Source organism: Typopeltis vanoorti, chromosome 5 (assembly GCF_054136105.1).
Source record: "Typopeltis vanoorti isolate ZY-2024b chromosome 5, IOZ_Tvanoo_1.0, whole genome shotgun sequence".
NCBI classification, from domain to species: Eukaryota; Metazoa; Arthropoda; class Arachnida; order Uropygi; family Thelyphonidae; genus Typopeltis; species Typopeltis vanoorti.
In genome coordinates this window covers 146,641,474-146,663,786 of record NC_143553.1, presented here as the reverse complement: position 1 = coordinate 146,663,786, position 22,313 = coordinate 146,641,474, and the positions used below count along the sequence as shown (strand labels likewise).

Sequence of the window (22,313 nt, the reverse complement as noted above, 5' to 3'; positions counted from 1 at the left end):
CTATCACCATTCTATATATACAAGGTACATCCGAAAAACTACAAAAATCCTAAGGAAATATGACCTCACAGCCAGTTACAAACCACATAAGAAATTGGTCTCTTATCTGCTCCACCAAACAACAGCCACTTCCTCTACACCAACCTGTAGTATAGCAGGTCCCTTGCAGTTGTAAACTGTCCTACTACAGCCACACAGCCAAGACACTCAATATCAAGATATCCAAACACAAGGACTACATCCGGCTCCACCAATAGAGCCACTCAGGACTTGCTGACCATGCTTTGGACACCCACCACAGGATACACTGGAATAAACCTCAACAAATTTGGGTGCATGAGATTGCCCTAAATTTGGGAAGCATACATTCTAAGATCGTCAACCCAATGGCCAAGACAACCCAATTTAGTTCACTAGGTGGCACCATTTAGGACTCTAAGACCAACTTCTTCTTCTACTTTTCTTCGGCCTCATGCACATATCATTGTTTTGTGATCCCTGAAGATGGCAATGTAACATTGCCGAAATATAGGTAGTTATTAATTACATTTTTATAATTAATAATCTAGTTTGCATTGTCATTTCCTAAAAAAGTTAGAAGCTATGTCTAATAAGCTTATCTAAAAGTCAACATATAAGCTTATCTAAAAGAATACTGAACTGTCAGTATCTCCAAGTAGTAGTAGTAGTAGAAGATATTGGAAAAGTTGATGAGACTTGCATTCAGAAATGGGTTGACAGAAAATCTATACTTTGAAATGAACTGCACGAGTTTACTAAAGGAAGACCATGCTTAGGTAACTTAATTTTACAATAATCACAACATTAAGTTAGACCCGGGAATGGATATACAGTGATATTACTGGACTTTGCTAAGCTTTGGATGGAATACAGCAAGGAAGGCCATTGCATAAGTTGGAGGATATGGGATTAGGTTATCAACTATTAGTTGGAATAAGAGAATGGCTGACTGAGGTATCAAAAAGGGATGTGTTTGCAAGATTTAAGGTGACAAGTGATGTACCCCAGGGATAAGTCCTTGGTCCTTTGTTATTCAAGCTATACATTAATGACACTGGGAAGGATTTAATGAAATACAGCTGTTTGCTAACAGTGCAAAGATAGTCAGGGGAATTAGGTAAGTAACTGACATGCAGCACTTGAAAAACGGGTGTCAATTCAATTTAGTAAATGTAAAGTTATGCACTTTTGTTATAATGAAATCTCGAATGGTGTATTACACTGGTGGGGATCAACCTAGAAGAAATTTATTAGGCTAATTGATCTTGGTGTTTTGACAAATAGGAATCAAAAACTGAAGGATCACATGGCAAAAATTGTAAATCAACCCAGAGAATAACAGCAATGCTGAAATGAATACTGGCTTGTGTGGATAAAAAAATCTTTTTGCCTCTTTATAAAGGACTTAATGCAAGCCTACCTGGAATATGTGAAGATCTGTTCCCCTGGTGTTTGGGGGTGATGTAGATATAGTGAAGAGAGTGCAAAGAAGGATGTTAAAGATGATATCAAGATGGTAGAACATAGATTACGAAGAGACAGAATGTGTGGACTGCAGATACTGGCAGACAGGAGAAAGAATATTTACAAACTTCTGAAAGGGTGACAGTATACTGGTAAACAGAATTTTTTATTTTATAGGTGGGGGAGAGAACCAGAGAGAATCCTTGGAAGTTGAGAAAATGCAGGTTTTTATTTAACAGAGTGGAGCATGACTGAATGGCTTACTTTTTTTTGAGGTGGAGTGCATGTACTTTGAATGAAGTGTAGCCTTCCTCTGAGTTCCCAGCTCCAAATAGGTCTCTAATAATAATAATAATTACTGATACCGTTTCTAATGAACAGTGACTAAGGAAATATTTGTAGAAAATGCAAGCAGCAGAATGAACATTTGTGTGAAAGAGAATGAAGTGAATTGATGGGTATTAATGACTCAAAATTCTCTTATTAATTAATAAATTATATGGAAGAGATGAGTCATTAATAAATAATTGCTCTCTTCTGCACCCAGTTAAGTATTTTTTTGGAAGTTCTTAGGGACCTAATCCCAAATGCAAGAACAGTGAATTTGCCAGAACAGTAATCTGCCATTCAATGATTGGATAGATCTGAGATTGGTATACAGTTAATAGCTATTTAGAAGTAAAGTAATGCACTGAGTGAAGAAGAAAAATCTAATTTCTTGGATACTGAGGAGGAAAAAATTAGTAATATGTTAGTGCCATGACAGACTGGATGTTAGAACCTGGGTTAGATGTTTAATAGAATAAAACAGCACAACGAATGAATTAAACATTTAACGTTTAATGCTTCCAGTATTTTGTATCTGTCATAGAGAGACATCTTCAGGGATACAATATAAATTGCAACAAACATAAAGTAAAATGAAACTTAAACAAGATTTAAAGTTAGAATCCTAATTAGTAACAGCTGCTGCTATATGCACTACAAAGAAAGAAGTCTTGATTGCAAAAAGATGCTTAAGAATTAAAGTTTTCCATATCTTGGGGAGTTTTTCACATCATATATATTTAAATTAGGTGGGTTTTAAAGGCATCTATATTCTAAAAAAAAGCCTCTCACATTTTAACATAGTAGTTTTTTCCCATTGATTTTGTAGGTGCTATTCAAGACATGGTCTGCTGGATAATAATAATAACAGGACTATCCACAGTAGTCACAGATTTTCTGTCAATCCATTTCTATATGCAATCTCTTATCAACTTTTCCAAAATCTTCATCACTCCAGAGATACTAATACATCAGCATAGAAAAATAATTAAATACAAGTTCAACAGATCCAATATTTCATCTCTGTCATAGCAACATCATCGGAGATACAATCTTAAAATTATAAAGCATGCAAGCAAGCACTGACTATGACTTCTGCATTACTTCAACCTTGGTATCATTTCTGGGTCTATCTCCCACTGATGAGATCTCAATAAAGGTTGAAACTGGTCTGGGTAGTGGCCCTCCCCATAATGCATAGCATTATACATGTCCGTAAGGATATGTGCATTGCATTATGGGATACTAATGTAAAGTCAAAACAATAGGTGGAAAAAGTCATACTGGAAGCTTTAAGTCCAATAAGGGGAAGTTTAGAATTAAAATTTACCAAATCCTGCAAAAAAAAAGTTTAACACGAATATATTTATTTAGATTAGGTTGGTTTATTAAATTTGCTCATTCTAAAAAAAAGTCTTTCAAGTTTGTGTTTCTTGCAGTGAAGCATAGTATTTTTTTGATTCCATGATGCAGAAGTCATATTTCCATATACAAGTAGTCAAAAGGTGTCACACCTTATTTCTAAAATACTCTGGATTAGAGATAGATGTTGAATATGACTTCTGCATTACTTCAACCTTGGTATCATTTCTGGATCTGGCTCCCACTGATGAGACCTCGATAAAGGTTGAAACTGGTCTGGGTAGTGGCCCTCCCATAATGCACAGCATTATACATGTCCATAAGGATATGTGCATTACATTATGGGATACCATCATGACTCCACATTAATTGCCTTAATGTGAAGTCATTAACCTCTATATACAAGTAGCCCAGTCATGAAGTGACTTGACACACAAACTTAGCTTGCTTACACTTGGATAAAGGATGAAACCAAGAATACAATTTCTTGGCATCTTTAATTTATAGTATAACCAAGTAAAAAGGAAAAAAAAAAAACTTTCATAATCTGTTAGGACTCGAATACTGTCAGATCTTATATTTTGATCTTTTAAGGCGCTTCTGACTGCACTGATCCACTTAGATCTTGGTTTTCCTCAGTATTTTTTCTGTCATGAAAACATCTGTTTTGCTAACTATTCATTTCCTTTCCCATTCTGTTTAAGTGGTCATAACAAGCCTGAGATTAGCTCTGCTTACACATTCCTGAATGCCAATAATGGCAAGTTTCTTCCTAATATCCTTATTTTTAATATGATTCTGCCACTGATGATCTGTTCACTACCTATTCTTTCTTAGAACTCTCATATTTGTGGACTTGTCTTTGATCAATCTTTTTTTTTTTTTTATTATTTCTAACCCAGCTCTCAGATTCATAAATTTAATTGGTTTGAACATTATGTTGTATACAGCTGTGTTAGTGTTTTGGCTAATTTCTCTTTTATTAATTTATTCATTGACTCTACCATATTAGCTTTCTTATTCTATTGTCTATTCCCATATTTAATTTGCCATCATCACTAAAACTGCCTAATATCTGAAATATCTTGTTCTACACTTTTCCCATTCAAGATATAGCCAATGTTTTAATTATTCCTGCCTATTTTCATAATATTTTTTTTATTGCTAATTTTGATATCAAATTTGTTACAGCAGTTATACAGTTTATTTAATGAATTCTACAGACTTGTACAGGATTTAATTAAGAGTATAACATTATCTGCATAATATAAAAAGCTGATATTATTACGTTAAATTTTAATATCAATGACAAAGACTATATTTGTTATATTCCTAAATAAATCTAATACAATAATACAAGTCTTCTGGGTTGAGCTGTTTTGAATTACAGCCGAAGGAACTATCAAGCATAAGTATTATATATATGTGTGTGTGTTCTGTTCACTTGGCCTGTTTGCAGGATGAAAAATCTTTTAAACTCTGTAGAATGACTAACTCATCTTCAGTTGATAAATCCTTACAAAGATTCATGTCGCAGATAGTATTTGAATCAAGGTCTTTTCACACAAAGGCACTGTAGATTACTGAGCTATGGAATCCTCTTCAAAATTCTTCCTTTAACTAAACTGAACAACTGTTGTAATGAGTTAAGTATAAAAATCAGCAATATAAAGACAAGAACTATGAAAATGGGTAGGATTATGGAAATACCAACTTTACTCTCAATGAAAAACCTACAAAATAAATATAAATACTTCCATTATTTTGGTACAATTTTTAGTGAAGATGATAAATTACCTAAGGAAACAGATAAAAGTAATAAGGAAAACTAATATTGCAAGGAGCTAGTTGAATGAATTAATATGGAATAAGAGAGTCATTAGTGAAGACAGTAAACTAATTGTATACAATACAATTCAAACCATTTTTAACTTATGGATCTGAAGGTTGAGTTTTAAAAAAATACAATAGATCAAAAACTTGACACCACATCAAGAAAAATTACTGCAAGCAGTAAACAGCATTAGAAAGGTGATATTGTTAGCATTCAAGAATTTTTTAGCAGAACTAATCCAAAATGATGTAGTCACTTAATTGAATGGGAAAAGGAAAAGTTAGCAAAACAGGGGTATAACTAAGATATATGTGGATTGATGCAACTAAAATTACTTTAAAAAACAAAATATTCATAGTGTCTATATTGGACAGATTAATATGGGAGAATATTGTTAATAGCAAGCTAGTATAATGTAAATTTAATCACACGGTATTATTATTGTTTTCCAGTACACTCCTTGAGGAAACATTTCAAGAATTTGATGATGATGGAACCATATATATTATTGATAAAGTGAGGTTAGCATGCAACCTTACTTTGTTATTCTATTCTATTCCCTCAGCCATACAGCTGGTGGGGATAGCTATATGCTATCATACTAGGGAAATGATTATGAGCAAGGTGGTTTCCCATTGTCTTCCTTGCTGTACTATATCCTATGACTGTAGCCTGTGTGGTAACGGGGCCAGTTTGTCTGCTTGTGGGATGAAAAACCCTACTGTCCATGCCCAAGACTGGCTAACTTGGCTATGGCTGAGGAAGATCCTTAAGCTCCTCACATCGACAGGAATCGAACTTAGGACACTCCCTTCCCCAGGCATATGGTAGTGAAGCACACAGCCACTAGGCTAACTGCATGGACTTGCTTTGTATCTGATATGAAATCAGATCATCTTGTACCTCCTTCAACTCTAACTGCTGAGTTACAACTAAAGTATATTTACATATTTCTCTGCATTATGTTCCATTTTCACTACATAACTGTATTGCTTTGAACAGCTTTTCTCCTGGCACCTTATCTTTTCCAGTTCTACAAAACTTAAATCCAGATTTTTGTTGCACTCTCATGATTTTCAGCTATTTATCTTAAAGTAAAAAAATCAAGTCCTGATAAATTCCCTTGTTATGTGAATTCTGCTGTAGATTGTACACATGTTGTATGTATTACTAAGGATTAGATAACTGGGAAATCTTGTTCTGGAGACCAAGTATGGAACTTCTTTTCCATCTATTTCAGGCTTCCAATAAGCAGGGTGGTAGTTGTGCACCAAATAATGAGATTCACCTACCACCTAAAATCATTCACAAATATTCACACTAGCAGCAATATTCAAATTTCTGGCTGAATGGTTGGAGAGTGGTAGTGCTATCTACTCACAAGGCCAGCATTTGACCTGACCACTGATTGTTCTTCCCCCAATTTTCCTTAGCCTCATCTCAAACATGCTTGTGCATAAATCTTACCTAGAACATTCAGCAAGGAAATTGCTCTGTAACAATTCAAGCATTCATTTTAATTTCCCTTTTTCAGAGATAAACATATATATATATATGCATGCAGTGGTGAGCTATGGAAATTTTAACAAAAGGCTCGCATCATCGACAAAAATAAAAGCTGTATTTCACACAAAAACTTTTATTAATACAGCTTGTGTACAAATTCCAACCAAAAAGTATGAGAGGAACAATCAACCTGTACAGGCTATCAATTTTAAACAAATATTTCATGATCTAAACATGAAATATTTGCCCACAATCAAGTGTGTTAATTTATCTTACATAAGAAAAACATTTTTTAACTATCAAAATATAATAAGAATGAAATCTTTTGTAATCTTTTATAAAACATTTGATTGGCTACTGGTTTTACCATACAATTGGCGCTACCAGAAGGGAGAAGGGTAAAGATAGCGCATGCACTTATTTTATTTTCAAATTTGGGTGCATTTGTTATAGAGGAGTTGAAATAATAATTCCAAATAATCTATACACTGCTGAATAGACTAATTTTTGTAAGGTTACCGTATGAGTTTGTTGCTTAATATGTTTCAAAAAAAAATTTTTTTTTGAAAAAATAAAGTAAACAACAAGAACAAGGGCTTGCAAATTTGAGAAAAATTTAACAAAGGGTTCATGCGAGTCCCTTATAGCTCATCACTGTGTGTGTGTATATATATATATATATATTATAGCTTCTATTCACTCGGCTTGTAAACATTTTAAAAATGTCTACAAGCCGAGTGACATTAACTTGAGAGACGTATACTTGAATCAAAATAAATAGTTCTGGATCCATCTCACATGAACAATAATTTAAGTTACAACCTGCCAGACTCTCACAGCACAGCGATTCAGTGTTCTGGAGCTCTCAAGTCAGTGGTCACTCACTTATGCCTCACGCTAGACCTGCCACGCAGACACCAGTTCAAATTTGACTTGCTATTTCCAATTTGTTTATATGAGAAGTCCATGTTTTTTAACCTGTTATTTTTTCCAGTTTTTTTGTAAAAATTTATACACCTGAAGAAGTCGGCGTTCCAACAAAACTAGTCGTGTTTTATTAAAGTTTTCATCATACCTTTCTCGGTGTTTTTAGCCAATATATATGTATGTATATGAAATCATCATCATCAAGAATCTGAACTTCTGAACTATGCACTGTTGCCACTGTAAAATCTTCAATTTTTATGATACTTTTATCTTCTCAGATTACTTTTTTAATACTTTTTTCTTCTCTTCAGCATTTTTTAAATACCTTCTCGAATATTTTGCTACTTACAAATTATTTATATTCTGTATGCTTCAAGTCTTCCATTTCTGTTTAACAATTTTTACACACAGTTTAGTTGTCCTATATACTTCCATATAACAAAAGCTAAGCTTAGTGAAAACAGAGCAATCCAAGCATAACTAATTGTCTAAAGGATGACAGATCAAATATTTGACCCATTAGCATTTAGGGAATTGGTTACATTGTTTACATCAATTTTAAAAACTTCATGAAACTTAGTTTTAGAGATTTATCTATCTTTATACTACTATATTACAGATTTTTGCATTGATGCTTCTATACAGGGTCGCCCCTAGGAATTCTGCCACCCCGTGTAGTAGCATATTTCCTGACCCTTCCCCCTTATTTTTCGTATAGTTTATGCCAATTTTGCTGCCCCTCCCCCAAAAAAGTCACCCTGTGCAAATGCACATTTTGCACTGTCGGCCCTGCTTCCATATTAAAGATTTTTGTATGGAAATAGCATATAACCCTGCCTGATTTAACATCAAACTATTTTCCTGTACATCCTTCAATTTTAAACTGCTGATGGCAAACTTTGAAAAACATAATCAGGCATTTATTAATAATAATATGTGCATTGAAATGATTAAAAAAATTACTCTCACCTTTTCATGGTCAATTTTAAATGCAATGAGATCAGGATAGAACCAATACATAATAGATTTTACTGTTTGATAGTTCTGAAACAGGATAAACAGGAGTCCCATTTGATAGAGTACACATAAGCCTAAAAGAAAGCAAAAATTGAGAGTTGCCAAATAAAAATAATATATATAGTTATGATTAGGATATATATATATATATCAGGTGTGTCAAGGTCGATTTACAAACTATACACAGACCTATGATACTTTTCTGCACTTGCAACATTTTAACTTTTCTAACCTTATAATTCAAAGTCAGGTCAGGCAAATTTATAGCCGGAACTGTCAATACTATTAACTATGATCTTTGACTATCCCATCATCTTCGTTTCAGTCTTACTCTGTTTCTCTTTGGCATCTAGGTGTTTGTTTCTTTTTTTTTTTTTTCTCTTATGCATTCTTTCTATTACAACTTTTCCATTATTTTCACTTTTGGATCCAATCATTTATTGGCTGTATTTTACAATTTTCTGGGCTGCTAATGGGTTGGTAATGCACAACATATAGCCTCTCCCAAACAAATGTCATCCCCTACCTACACGTGGTGCAGCCTGGAGTAAACAAACAGGGCTCTGATGATTGAGTATTGGCAGTATAACATCTGGATTGGAGGAAATGCCTTTCCTAGGGCTAGTTTGAAGGCCAAGGTGGCAATCCTACCAACAGCCTTACCTCATTTTGGCTGGTAACTATCTTGAGGGAAATCATGTTACTTGAAAGTCTCCAAAGAAATTTCATTGGACAGCCCTGGCTAATGAACTAGGAACAAATAATGGTTTCTGAAAATGAATAAATGGAAAATCACAATTGTTACTTGGAATGTTAGAGTACATACAAAGAAGAACTAGATGTAGAACTAAAGAGACAAAAGTCAATTTAGCAATAACCACTGAAACAAAAAAGAAATTAAGAGGAAGTCAAGAATCAGAACATTATATACAAATATATTAGAGTTGGAAGAGAAGGGAAAGCCAGATCTGGATTAATGATTATTGATAAGACTGGAAAGAAAATATACAAAATTACAGCTACTGGAGTGAAAGATTATTAGAAACAAGAAAAAAGAGGTCATCTAACAATTATAGAAGCATATGCCTCAGTAGTAGGTGAAGACAAAGAAAGTGGAGAATTTAATAATTCATTACAGGATATATTACATAAAAAAAACTCAAATGATTTTATATTAAAAGCAGGTGACATAAATGGAAGAATAGGTAACAAATCAATACCATCTGTGATGAGTAACTGAGGAGAAAACTGTCTTAATGAAAATGGAAAAAGATTAATAGAATTTGCATCTTACAATAACTTAAAAATTATGAATAGTTGCTTGAGACATAAAGATGCTCATAAATGTATATGGTTAGCTAGAGATAATCAATCAATAATTGATTACTTGATAACCAATAATAAATCAGCAAATCAGAAATATAACAATGCCACTAAACTGGGAAACGAAGAGAAATCAAATGACAATGAAAAGTGTATAAAATAAATCTCTTACTACAAACAGAAAAAAAAAGAATGCATGCCAAGAATGGAAAGAAGATATAGAAGAAGAAGAGAAAAATTTGGCGCTGATTATACTGATTATAAGCCAGGGGGTGGAACCCCCCTTTCAAGTCATCAGAATTCAAGGAGAACCGGCCTACCAGCCTGGAACTCGAGGGGGATCGAGTCTTCAAAATTCGAGTCATCAGAATTCAAGGAGAACCGGCCTAGAAGCCAGGAACTCGGAACTCGGGGGGGGGGGGGGGGCACCAGAGGAGCGGAGTCCCCTAGTAGAATATAAGAGAAAAAACAGCAATAGCAAAAAGATAGACAAGAAAACTTCACAGAAAAAGTCAGGATAATTATATTAGTAAATTAGAAAAAGACAAACTGCGATCCAAAATCTAAAATTAAAAGAAAACAAAAGAAGCAATAGATATTGGGAAGATAGATCCGATCACTCATTTGTAGATTCTTATTTTTGTTTCTTTACTTATGTTCATATTCTTCTTTCACATGACGCTGTTGAGATATCTAGATCCATTATTCTGACATAATCATCTCTCCTTTTACTTGTTACCCAAAGAGAGAATCTCTTGGATTTCATCTGACCTGGTCATATAATTTCTTCTCATTATATGTTTTTGCCTTCTTGATTTACAATGCCTGTCATTCTTCTAATCTATGCTTTATACTGTCATGTATACATCATGTTTCTTCTGAAACACGCTCCTCAATACTGTTTTTAATGCAGTTGCCTTTTCTGTTGTTTTACATACACTCCTAAATTAAACTTTCACATGCCTAGCCACTGCCCAGGCCAGAAATGCATGGTCTCTCTCTCTCTCTCTAACTAGAAGCCAAGTGGTCACCTCATGATATGCCATATTTTAAACTTTGAGTCTACTCATCATTCTGTCAAAGGTAATTATTACTCAGTTATGCTAGTATAACCTGGTTCCTTGAGTTAATCATATGTACTATTTCCTCCTTCCAAATCTATGTCCTTATATTAAAATATCAACATACAGGGCATCCCATAATTCTTAGTGCAGTTTTAAACTTTAAATAGGTCCAACATTATAAAAGTTACAGATTTATAGTATATAATAGCTTAAAGAGTATGTAATTAAGTTTTATCTACAATGATTTGTTTCTTATTAGTGCTCAACATATATGATCACCATCTTGTGAGATGCATGTCACTAGGCAATTTTCGAAGTTCCGGAAAATGTTTAGTAGTTGCTGAGCAGTGACTGCATTGATTGCATTTGTAATTTTAGTCTTAAGGTCATCAAGAGAAGCAGGTTTTGAATCATACATGACTGTTTTGATGTGACCCCATAAGAAAAAGTCTAATGGAGTCAGGCCAGGTGACCACCTCCTCTACCAATCCACCTGTCTGTGAAAGTGTCATCCAGAAACTTTTGTACCTGTGTTGCATAGTGACTGGGTGTCCCATCCTGTTGGCAAATGGTTTTATTCATAGGATTTAATCTCTTTAATTTGGGAATAAAAAAAATTCTGTAGCATTGCTAAATAAGATTCACCCCTGACAGTGGACTCATTGAAAAAGAATGGCCCGATAATGCAACACTTTCTAACCACGTGCCACACATTAACTTTTGGTGAGTCTCTTTCTTGTTACCACATTTCCTGAGGCCTTCTCTGTACCCCAAATGTGGCAATTGTGACAGTTAACTATCCCACTTATGTCGAATGTGCTTCATCTAAAAAAGTCAACATGTTAATAGCATCTATGTCATTTTCCATTTGTGTCTTCATCAGTTGACAGAAATCCACCACCCCTGCATGATAACCCTCTTCTTGTAGCATTTGAACAGTCGTAATTTTGTAAGCATGTTAATGGAGTTGTCTAGTTAGAATTCTATGCACTGTGGTTTTTGGTATATTTAAGTCAGCAGCAGCACGTCGAATGATTTCTTGGGACGCTTATCAAATGCCCTTTTGATTCTGACTACATTCGCTTTCCTTGATGAATGCCTCCCTGATCTGGGTTTGTCATGAACTGATCCAGTTTCTTTGATTTCATCCAGTTATTAATTAAATTTCTGTGGAGAGCCTCCTTGTTATAATGGTAGAGAATTTTATTCTTACTGCTGTTATGGACTTGAATTCAGCAAGCCACAGGATGCAATTGACTTTATTATTCAACATTTGTCATCTTCAATCACACCACTCTAAAAAGTAATAAGAGAAATATAATGAAATAATAACATTCATGCATGAAGTCCCACCACCCCTGCACCAGTGACTCCAATTTTTCCACCAATAAAACCCACAAACCAACCTGTGAAAAGTGTGTAGTTTTCTCGAAGGAAAAATCTGAGCCACTGGGAGGGGAAAAACAAAAAGTTATGATCTCTGTCTGTGATACAGGATTAATTCTCTTACTCCAATAACATCAAGATTAATAATGAATCTTCTGCATCTTTAAGTGATACTAAAAGGTTTAATGAAAATGAGGATCCTCAATTTCCATGTACCCTCAAAGTGGTGCTCAGGCTTCTCTGACAGCACTACATGATTAAGTTTACATTATTATTAATTTCAGCATCGTGTTGTTTAAAGAGGTTAACATAAACTAGATAATAACTAAATCTATTTAATTATTACTTCCTATATTTTGCTGAAGTTAAATGGGCATCTTCAGGGATTAATACACTGGTATTAAACAAATGTGTATTCAGGTAAAAATCACACTTCAGTAACAAAGAAGAAACTGGAGAGATACAGGGAGACCTAAAGTCCTACAATTAAGCCACCTATTGGCTTTGAATGGATATTCTTGACTGTCGGGCTGACTGTTGGGAAAGCCTCATCACAGCCTTTTTTTCAAGAATGCTTGCATAAATCTTACTTGGAACATTTAGTAGAGAAATTCCTATGTAATTCTGGTATTCAACTTTATTCCCTTTTTTATATATGGGTAGTATGAGAGCTCTACTCCAATCATCAGGAAATCAACCCTCTAACCAGGTCTCCTGAACTATGCAGTAGCCATTGGAAAACTTTTATACATTCATATTTGAATATTTCTGGTCAAATATCATCTATTCCAGCTGCCTTTCCATATTTCAAGTTTTTGATGGCTTTTTCTATTTCAAGTATTGATATGTACTTCTGTTTGCATTCCTCTTGAAAATTTTCTGCTACTGTTCTGTTAATGCTTGTTTAATGGTTTTTCAAAATAATTACTCGAGACATCTAGGATACCCTTATCTTCAGTTTTCATGTCATTTATTATATTTTATTCCTTTTACAGTACTCTTTCTCAATTCCTAACATTTTTCAATAGCCTCCAGAGCATTTTGTCACCTTCCTGACATTTATCTTCTATATTCTTTCCAAAGTCCTCTCATGACTTTTGTTTAGCTACTTTTGCACATAGTTTAGCTCTTTTACAGTTTTCTCTGTATTCTTTTAGGAAATCTGCCACCTTATTTTCAAGAAACTTTTGGTATGCTTTCTTCTTTTCCAGGAGTACTTCTTTATCTTCTTGTGTTCACCATGGTATTCTTATTTTTCTATCCTTGCAGATACTTCCTCACATGCCTCCATCACTGAATCAATCAATGTTTACTTCAGTCTGCTGCTGATACTCCATGGTTTGGTTCTTGTTTTTGAGCTGTTTCATTTTTTCTTCAATAATGTTTGTACAGTTTACCTGTAAAAGCTGCTCAACTTTAATTCTTTTTAAAACTTTCTTACATACTGTTCTTTGCAATGTGATATTCTTTTTTTTTATACTATTTAGGGCTAAATGATGGTTACTTACAATTTAAATCCTCTTTACACTTTTGTATCCTGAACTAGCATGAAGATATCATTACCAACAATGACAGAGTCAATAAGGCTTTTCTTATTTTTTTTGTCTTCTCTCCTTGTGACATCATGCACAGCATTAGTTATAACATGGCTTTAGTAATGACTACATTAGTAATGACTAGTCCATGTCCTGAGAAGAAGTCCAGCAGACACTTGTCATTATTATTAGCCTTGTCCTTTTCTCCAAATTTTCCCAAAATGTTCCTATACCTGGTGGGATTCATTTCCTACTCTGCTGTTTAGATCTCCAAGAAGGACCACTTTATTTTTTTCCAAGAAGGACCACTTTTTTGTCAGCTGCTCTGCTCTAATGACTCAAAAAATTCTTCCACTTCTTTAGAGAACCTTCTGTGGAACCATAGGCACAGATAAATTTCATTCTCTATTTCCCCATTTTGAAGTCTGCTCACATAACTCTACACGAAACTGCATTCCAATCAAGAAGTTCATCTTCGTATTTTGTGTTGAATGCTATCACTACTCCTTCCATGGATTCTTGTCATGTTGTATTTGTGGTTTAAGCCAATAGAGTACAATTTGATCTGCTAAGTTCTAAACTGTCAGTCCATCCCCATTCATTCAATACCCAGTGGATACCTACTAAGAAGCACACTATGTAAAGATGAGAATAGGTCAGAAGTCCCAATCAGTTTCTGTATTCCTCAAAGGTGATGTAGAGATGTACTTGTTCCAGTTATTTAGCCTCGACTCTTATGCAATCCCATAAGATAGGATATTTAAAATAAAAATTAATTTTCTATTCTTTGTTAATATCCTTCAAAAGGAGAGAAAATATAGCATGTAAAGATAAGCTAACCATTTTTGATTTTAATCAAGAAAAGTTGGTTTCTGGTTTAAAGGAAGCAAGTCCCTTCCTGACTTCATGCCAGCATGATTTCTGGACTGATGTAAATACTCAGGCACCTATACTTTTCACTAAACCACAATTAAATATTATATTAGTATGAAACAAAACTGGTGGGCATTATTTATTTTGCATGGCATTTCCCATTTAGCATTTAGTAAAAATCCCTCACCAGAAAGCTGTTAAATTAGCATCTGGCTGTAAAAAGCTCAATCATTCACAGATGATTTGCTCACATGGAAATATGTAATATTTATTGCTTATATGATTTTTTTTCATATATGTTTAAGAATACTTTTTTTTCCCATTAAAATTTATATAAAAGCAGCTATAAAATGCGCAAAAAAAAAACATACAGAGTGCATCATGTAATAGACTCATATACAGTAAACATAAACATCTCTAACTTTATTTCCATAAATGCATGCACCTTCATCTACAATCTTCAACAGTTTTTTACAACAAAACTGTACTAATTTCTGACCTGATCTGGTTGCCCACATGATTAGTATACCTGTTCTTCCTACCAGGCTGTTGGTTGAAAACCTGGATTTGAATCTACAGCCTGTTCAATAAAGAACAAGTGTGTTTTTTTTTAATGTCTTGAAGGTGGTAAATGAATTTCATCTCCTAGTGTGAGACCATCATTCTACTTATTAGAGAAATTATTTCAAAAAGTTTCAAGGTGGATCACCAAGAGTAAGGTTTCTGGTTTATCTAACCCAAAGCCCATTCTGTAGCACTAATACTAATGTACTATAAGTAATAACAGCAGTTGGAAAATTATCTCAATTAAAGTCCATCTGTGATGAGAAGAATTTTGTAGTTTTCAGGCAAGGCTGTCACAGTTGGTCTTAAATAAAAGTGGTAAGGATTATTCTAGTAACACAAGAGCTCTTCTTCCTTGCAAAAACTTCTATAATACATTACATCTGACAGAGAAATACAAAACTCACTACCTCAGCATATAAAATTAGGTTTTAACAAGTCAAACAAACCTTGGCTAACAAACCATTAGACTTATACTGGAAAGGTAAATAACAGTGATTACTCAAAATATATAATAATGTTACTATTTTATTCCATATACCAACAATTTTACTACAATTATTAGATGTTTAACATCTATAATTGAAATACACTTATGATAATAACATATTAAATCATTATTAAATAGAGCATAACAAATTATTATTATAATTAATATAATTATTTATAATTTATAATTAACTCCACAAATTACTAATAATATAACAAACATGATGGTACATCGATATTTTAATTTTCAATATATACTTGCATGAAATTGATGCAAAATAGCATTTTAAATAGTGCAAACATACCAAAGACCATTCTCCATACTGCTGGGTGTGGTCTTGTAAATGGACCTGCAAGAATGCAAAATGAGCATTATAAAGATATAATTTAATTAGAGTACTTTTTATAAAATACACTAATTCTTTATTGAAAATAATATGCTCTGATGATATAGTAATGCATTATTTTATTATTTAAACACTAGTCATGAAGAGCTAAAGAATATAACTAACATTAAAAAATAAACCGAGATTCACTTCTGATTAAAGTCTGGGTCAGTTCAAGTAGTCTTAAGTTAGCCATAACATTAAGAATCCTCAATTCTGTTTTTGATAAATCCCTAACAACATCGATTAAATTTAAGCATGGAGGTGACTATATGCATTTAAACAACTAGATCCTAGAATACTTCATCACAGAAAAAGAATTAAATATTCTTCTCTTTACTTGGACACATGAATCAGATTTTATTCAAATGGCTTATTATCTTGCTCTGTTTACAGAAAGTATGCATGCACGCACGCGCACACGACCAGATTAGTTATTCTAATGACACAGTATTTGCTACACTTTTTAGACAATGTGAACATCCCCTTTAAAACATGTAAAATTACTACATGTCCCCATCTCCCCTCTCCAGCTTTTGAACACACCAATATATCTGAGGTAGATATGACAAGAGAGCTAAGGTACTAAATAAATATAATCTTCAGACTACTTTTAAACAACACATCAATTGGATAAATTGTTAAAAGTTATCCATGTACCTGTGTTTGCTTAAACAGAGCAGACTTGCAAGGTGACCTGCCATGGTGCATCGATTACATTTTGCTGTTATAACTACCAAAAATCTGTCTTCGTGCTTGATGGTCAAGCAAGGCAGACCTCTTAGCAAACATCTGGAACACATTCCATTGGTTTGACATGCTGCCCAGAGACTGGATGCAAAATGAAGTGAGATTCCAAACTCTCTGGCAATATCAGTAATTCTGCAGCCTTCTTGAAGCTTTCCAATAATTCTTCCCAGGGTGAAATCATCTAGATGATGTCTTTGAAATATTACAAGACATGCAAATTTGCAACTTTATTCCTTCACGAAAAGAGCTTCCTTCAAATACAATATGCTTAGTTCAGCCTTTTGCCTTGTATCCTGTTGAGTGGTACCACGTGACTCCTTTGCATGTCATTCATATGAATGTATACCCACTTTCTACTTGAAACCATCAGTTACACAAATTGCCACAAGCTGATTTGTCTGAATTCGCAGCTGTAATCTTCAGAAATAGTATTCATCCTTAGGTTTAATAACTATCTAGTAGAAGCAATGTCTAAATGTATTCCAAAGTTCAAAAGGTTAAATAAGGTAAGTGTGAAAGTGATGAATGAAAAGATTAAGCATGCAATACAAAGAAAGAAGACATTATGGAGGCAGCATAATATTAGTGGTAATACTCAACTGAGTACAAAGAAAAGGCAAAAGGAGGGTTACTTAAAGAGTGTAGTCAAGGGCATTGCCAGTTACTTTGCACATTCCCACAAAACCCTAGCTGATATCCCATCTAATTCCACAACTGTATTTACATTGAGATTCTGCAATATCCTAAGAACCTCCAATTCATCCACCTCTATCCCCACATTAATGCCTGTCACATATGTTAAAGTAATTATTCAGTAACTCGACTATTTTATCTGCTTCTGTCACCTCGTGACCACCATCACTCATTAAGGTTAATCTTCCACAGTCATTACTTGCCACATAACGAAAAAACTCTTTGGGATTTCCTTTAGTCTGCTCGGCTAGATTCTTCTCATAATCTGATTTTGCCTTCCTTGCCATGCTGGTCACTTTTCTTACCCAAGCCTTATACTGTTTGTGAGTTTGCTAGTCATCTTTCTCTTTATATATATATATATCCTCGACAGCATTTTGTTTTTCTGCAGTTCATGCTTAATGATATTACTCAGCCATCTAACTCCTAGCTGATTAATATTCCTTACCGTAAGTATACAATTTAATACTGCTTCCTCTAGATGATCGTTAGCTATATCCCATGCACTACTAACATCCTTATCCTGCAGTACTTTATGCTATGGCCCAGATTTAAGTTTCTTCCTAAGCTTGTCATAATCACCTGCCTTGTAATTTCACATATATCCCTTTCTTGGCAGAATATTCCATATATTGTACAATCTCCCGAGTCAAGACCGCATGGTCACTTTCACCAATCGGAGGCAATGTGGCCACCTTGGTTATGGATAGCTCTTCTGATACTATGACCAGGTCCAATACTCTCATACCCCTAGTCCCCTCCATCACATGCTTCCTCAAGTAATTATCTCTCAGTAGGTGTATAAATTCCATTTCTGTCCTGCCATGTGATCTTTCTTCCTTCCAGTCTATATCTCCATTGTTGAAGTCCCCCATAATAATCACTCGACCTGTACTCATTGTACTAATTTGCCCATGCACTTTTCATTTTTGTTTCGTATTTCGTCACTAAAACATTAAAACTTGAGCTTTTTCTTGGTTTTATTCATTTGAAAATCAACAGACACTGGAGAAGTTACCTGCACTTCAAATCATCTCACCATATTGCGCAAAAACTCAGCATAATACATATGCTTAAAAATAGAGCGACCAATATTATCTCAGAAGAAAAAGATCTCCTTGATGAACTCACTCTCATATCTCAAACCCTCAAGAAATATAATCAAAAAGATTCTTCATAGAAACCCTCCACAGCAGCAACCTCCTGTCGCACAATATACATCGTGCATCATCATCCCTTATGCAGGCTCAGTGTCAACAAAAATAGCCACACTCCTTAAGCTTTTCAACATCAGAGTTGCTCTCAAACCTATCAATACAATACGCCACATTTTAAGATCTCCAAAGGTCATTAATGCCTTCTTCAAATACGCAGGTGTATACAACATTCCATGTTCCTGTGGATTAAATTATAGGCCAAAGATCAAGAAGCCTGGAAATTCGAAAAAAATAACATATAGGGGACGTGAACAACAACAGAACAGATACTTCAGGATTAGACCATTACTTCTCGATCTTTAACCACACCATCGATCAGGATAACAGCTCCATGCCTTATATAGAAGAAGATTTTCGATGTAGAAACTTCAAAGAAGCCGCGGTAGTACTCCGCTCTGGAGAAAATCTAAACAGAAATCAAGGAATGATTCTGAAAGACATCTGGAAAAGCCTAATAAGTTCACTCAGCTTACCAGAATTTCATTTTGCTAAAAACGATATAACGCGCTCAATAAACAATGGCTGATACACCACATTCTATGCTTATGATGTTACGCATCAGTTTTAATTTATTTGACTGTGTTACTCCATTCTTCTTTTTTACTAGTAAAAATTAATGTGTACTGTTATACTTGTCCTGAAGAAGCTAGACAGAACAGCTGGTGAAACTTGTTGACAATTCATGTATATCATTTACAAATATCTGGTCAATGAATAAAACCAAGAAAAAGCTCAAGTTTTATTGCCTATGCACTGTTTTCCAGATCATCCATGGAACTCCCTAGCCTATAGCAACAACCAACTGTATATTTTGTCTTACTGGCCTTAATCTCACACCAGACTACTTCAAATGAACAGCCACCATTCTGCCTATGTCCTATTCTTTTTGACTGCAATTCATCCACTATCATCAGTAGTATCCCCTACTTCTGCCATCCTATCTTCTATATCTTACCTTAAAAAGCTAAATCCTTCACATTCTATCCCCGTATATACATTATCTGCTGTTAACCAAGTCTCACTAATGCCTATAACGTTTGGCGAGGATGCACTAATGAAAGCCCACCTCCTGATACTTCCTGGCATTAGTATATAGAAACTGCAGCATCCCTTTAGGTGCCAACCCATCTTCACTTCCTTAAGTAAATACCTATTCAATACTTTTGCTTGAGAGACCAGATTCAGCACTTGGTCATTCTCACACTTGCCTCATGGGTGCCTTCACACAAACTCCCTTGCTTCCACCATAATTGCTTAAGTTTTCGTGAATTTGCATTTCAGTATGCTCAGTGAACAAAGCTCTCTCTAGACATCTAACACCAAAACATTTAGATGGAGTCCATCAGCACTGTATACATCCTTCTTTCCTTCAGACACAGACCACAGATCTTACATCATTCCTTCTGCACAACTTATGTATAAACTCAGCAGCTAGCAATGTCCTCCTCCTTCTCTGTTCGCCTCTATCACAGCGTGGTAGGAGACTCCCAATCCGCACCTTCTCACTTTTTCATTTTGCCTCTTCTAACAATCCCTTTACATAGTCCCTTATAGAATACTTCTGACTTCTCAAATCATTTGTGCCAAACAAGACAATCATTTCCTTTGACTTACCTTTTTACATCTTTGATAGACAGCATGGAACTGCTAAAGGGAGGTCATGTTTTAGTAATCTGCTTACAATAAGTTTAGTTTAATCCTTTATCCAAGTGTGAGCAAACAAAGTTTGCACCTGAAAGTATCTTCAGGACTGGGGTAAGGTAGTGCAACACCAGGCAACTCGTTGCAAAGGTGGAGAAAGCTCTCATCACTCCTATCTCAGTATCTCCCATAATGCAAAGCACATCTCCTTGCGGATATGTGTAATGCTATGCATTAAGGCAAGGGCCACTACCCATACCGGTTTCGACCTTTATTGAGGTCTCGTCAGTGGGAGCCAGGCCCAGTAGTGGAGATACACAGGCAGAAGCAATGAGAGGTCATCCTAACCTATAGGAGTTGCCAAAGGGTGTGCAACCTTATTATTAAATTACTCCGGATTCAGAGAAAGATGTTGAGAGTTTATTTTTCACTTGGTTAGACTATAATAAGTTTAGTTTAATCCTTTATCCAAGTGTGAGCAAACAAAGTTTGCGCCTGAAAGTATCTTCAGGACTGGGGTAAGGTAGTGCAACACCAGGTAACTCGTTGCAAAGGTGGAGAAAGATCTCATCACTCCTATCTCAGTATCTCCCATAATGCAAAGCACATCTCCTTGCGGATATGTGTAATGCTATGCATTAAGGCAAGGGCCACTACCCATACCGGTTTCGACCTTCATTGAGGTCTCATCAGCGGGAGCCAGGCCCAGTAGTGGAGATACACAGGCAGAAGCAATGAGAGGTCATCTATGCCATCTATGCGGATATGTGTAATGCTATGCCTTAATGCATAGCATTACACATATCCGAAGAGATGTGCTTTGCATTATGGGAGATACTGAGATAGGAGTGATGAGAGCTTTCTCCATCACCATTCCCTACATCCGAGGCACCTCTGAAAAAATCAACAAAATCTTAAGAAAACACGACTTAACCACTTGTTATAGACCACATAGAAAATTGGCATCCCTTATCCGCTCCACTAAAGACCAACCACTTCCCCTAGACCTACCTGGTGTGTACCAGGTCCCTTGCAGCTGTAAATTGTCTTACTTTGGCCAAACAGGCAGGACAGCAAATATCAGAATCTCAGAACACAAGGATTACATCCGATTTCACCAGTACAGTCACTCTGGGCTTGCAGACCATACACCGTCATACACCGCAGCAAGTTCAAGTATGAAAGACTATTCATGGAATCAGCCTCAGCCCTTAGGAACATGCCCAACCTCAACAAATTTGGATGCATGAGACTGCCCCAAATTTGGGAAACAATTATCAGAAGAACTTCAGCCCAAAGGCCAAGAACCACCAATATAGCCCGCCAGGGGGCACCACCAGGACTTTAGGAAAACATTAGCTTCCTAGCTTCAGTTCTCATTTGCTGTTATGTAGTACTTGTGTGCACGTGCCTTTGTATTAAGTTCCCAAGAAGATGGCAATGTGACGTTTGCCGAAATACCGGAAAGTATATATTAAAGTTTATTTAATTTATATTTCTAGTATACGCTGTCAATTCCTTAAATATTAGTTATCATGTTTAACCAGCATATAAGCCTCTCAACAAGGTACCTTTACTCTTGACAGAAAAGGAAAATGTTTGCAAAAAAAGAAAACTATACTTACTCAAGATTGTTTATTAGTTAGGAAAAGCAAAATGAAACCACGACTGCCTGCTGTAGACTTAAATAGAGACACTTGGCAGCTAGTGGGATTAATGTTGCTGACAAGACAGGCCATCGAAGATTGTTGAAAGCAGGGAGGGCTGGCTATAGACCAAAAAAAAAAAAGAAACAACTGTTGAAGGCTATGCAGAAAAAGAGGCTCCACTGGGCAAAAGTGTAAAATGATTGGAATGTTGAAAAGTGAAAGAAGGTCATATTCTCATATGAGAGCCATTTCTTTTATCCAAGGAGAGCGAGAACCCTATGTTTG

The 22,313-nt window shown here is 35.1% G+C and overlaps 1 protein-coding gene across 1 annotated transcript in view; it reads right to left on the bottom strand.

Annotated features, from left to right (window-relative positions):
* LOC150106920 (phosphatidylserine synthase-like) overlaps positions 1-22,313 on the bottom strand; it is a 215,757-nt gene that overhangs the window by 124,181 nt on the left and 69,263 nt on the right. The window contains exons 3-4 of the mRNA XM_090392822.1: positions 15,998-16,042; positions 8,411-8,532 (exon numbers count right to left, since the gene is read on the bottom strand). Coding sequence (XP_090248948.1) covers positions 8,411-8,532; positions 15,998-16,042 — 167 coding nt within the window. The remainder of the gene's footprint in view (positions 1-8,410; positions 8,533-15,997; positions 16,043-22,313) is intronic.